The 1606-nt window shown below is 18.8% G+C and overlaps 1 protein-coding gene across 1 annotated transcript; it reads right to left on the bottom strand.

Annotated features, from left to right (window-relative positions):
- On the bottom strand, positions 1 to 1606 carry PGSY75_0001700B (hypothetical protein; the record flags this gene model as incomplete). The annotated part of the gene is made up of 1 exon (XM_018783145.1): positions 1 to 1606. A coding segment is annotated over one exon (1606 nt), but the record flags the coding sequence as incomplete, so codon positions are not given.

The following is a 1606-nucleotide window of genomic DNA, read 5'->3' as shown; positions in this document are numbered from 1 at the left end:
TATATCGAAGAAGCTTTTTGTTTAATATGTTTAATACACTTCTTTGTATATCCGAAGGTGTTGGAGTTACCTGATATTTGTTATTATATTTGTAAGATAATAAAGAATTAAAAATATTCAAATGGGATATGTTCACACAGTCGATTACTTTTTTATGATTATATAAAGGTGTTAATAAAAAAAAGTGATAAAATATATTTAAACTTATATCAAACATTGAAATGAAGTTATTTGGTATTGGTTTTATTACTGGAGAAATATTTATATTATCATTTTGAAAAGATTGACTATTATTATTTTTTTTTTTTATATTATTATTATTATTTTTTATTAGTAGTAGCTGATTATTTATATATATATTAATACAATAAAGGATCTTAAATATATATGATAAAACAATATGGAATTTATTAAATAAATATAATTGAGATATAGATGTTAATATAAATAAAAAATGAATATATTGAGATAATTCAATATTTTGTATTTTATTTGTATCATTTATTTTTTTAAATATATCTATACAACATTTATATAAAATATGTTTATCATATATTGAAGTTTTATTCATATATGTAAGAATACTTAATATATTTCCAAAGCATAATTTTTGTGTTTCTAATTTTTTATAAATATCATAAAATAATATCTTATCATATATATTCAATCTTGAATAACTTATAAATATACTACATAATAATCTAACATTTATATTTTTTTCTTCTTTAAATATAATATTTTTTATCATCTTTATTAAATCAATTTTTATATTATAATATTGTATATCATTTGTATGACTCATATAATTCAAGAGTGTATTAAGACAAATAAAATTAAACTTTTCTTTTTCTTTCTTAACAGAATATTTATCACTACTTCTGATTGTTTTACACATATTATTATTATTTTTTTTTATTTCAATGGATTTATTATCTACATGTATATTATGAGTTAATTCGCTATTATTATTATTATTATTATATTTATTATTATTATTATTATATTTATTATTATATTTATTATTTCTATTTCTTGTGGTATTTATGTGGAATCCCTTAGATGAATATTCATTTTCAATTCTAGTCATAATTATTTCTATAAATTTTTTATCCATAATTTTATAAAAAATTAATCCATTGATTATTTTAATTATATTAACTGGAAGTAAAGTATTTAATACATTTTCATCCTTCACATTAAATTGTATATTTTTTAAAAAGAATCTCCATATATAAAAAGGAAGTATTTGCTTGGCATCACTTTTTTTTTTTTTTTCTTTCTTATCTATTATTATGTTGGATAGTATTATATCATTCGTTTTAATATAAGAAGATATTTCTTGGTCTTTTACGTCCAAATTTTTTTTTTCTTTCTCTAATTCGTTCTCTTTCTCTAATTCGTTCTCTTTCTCTGTTTTTTTTTCTTTCTCTGATTCGTTCTCTTTCTCTGACTCGTTCCCTTTGTCTGTTTTTTCTTCTTTCTCTGTTTTCTTTCCTTTCTCTTCATCTTGAACAGAATTTAATACCAATCGGTTGGCAAAAAAATACTGACTTAATAGATGCTCACTTATTCTTATTGAATACACATAATTAACATAATAAAATAG

The sequence above is a fragment of the Plasmodium gaboni genome (genome assembly GCF_001602025.1).
Source record: "Plasmodium gaboni strain SY75 chromosome Unknown, whole genome shotgun sequence".
In the NCBI taxonomy this organism is placed as follows: Eukaryota; Apicomplexa; class Aconoidasida; order Haemosporida; family Plasmodiidae; genus Plasmodium; species Plasmodium gaboni.
The sequence above is the reverse complement of the archived record's forward strand: the minus strand, read 5'-3'. Positions and strand labels throughout refer to the sequence as shown.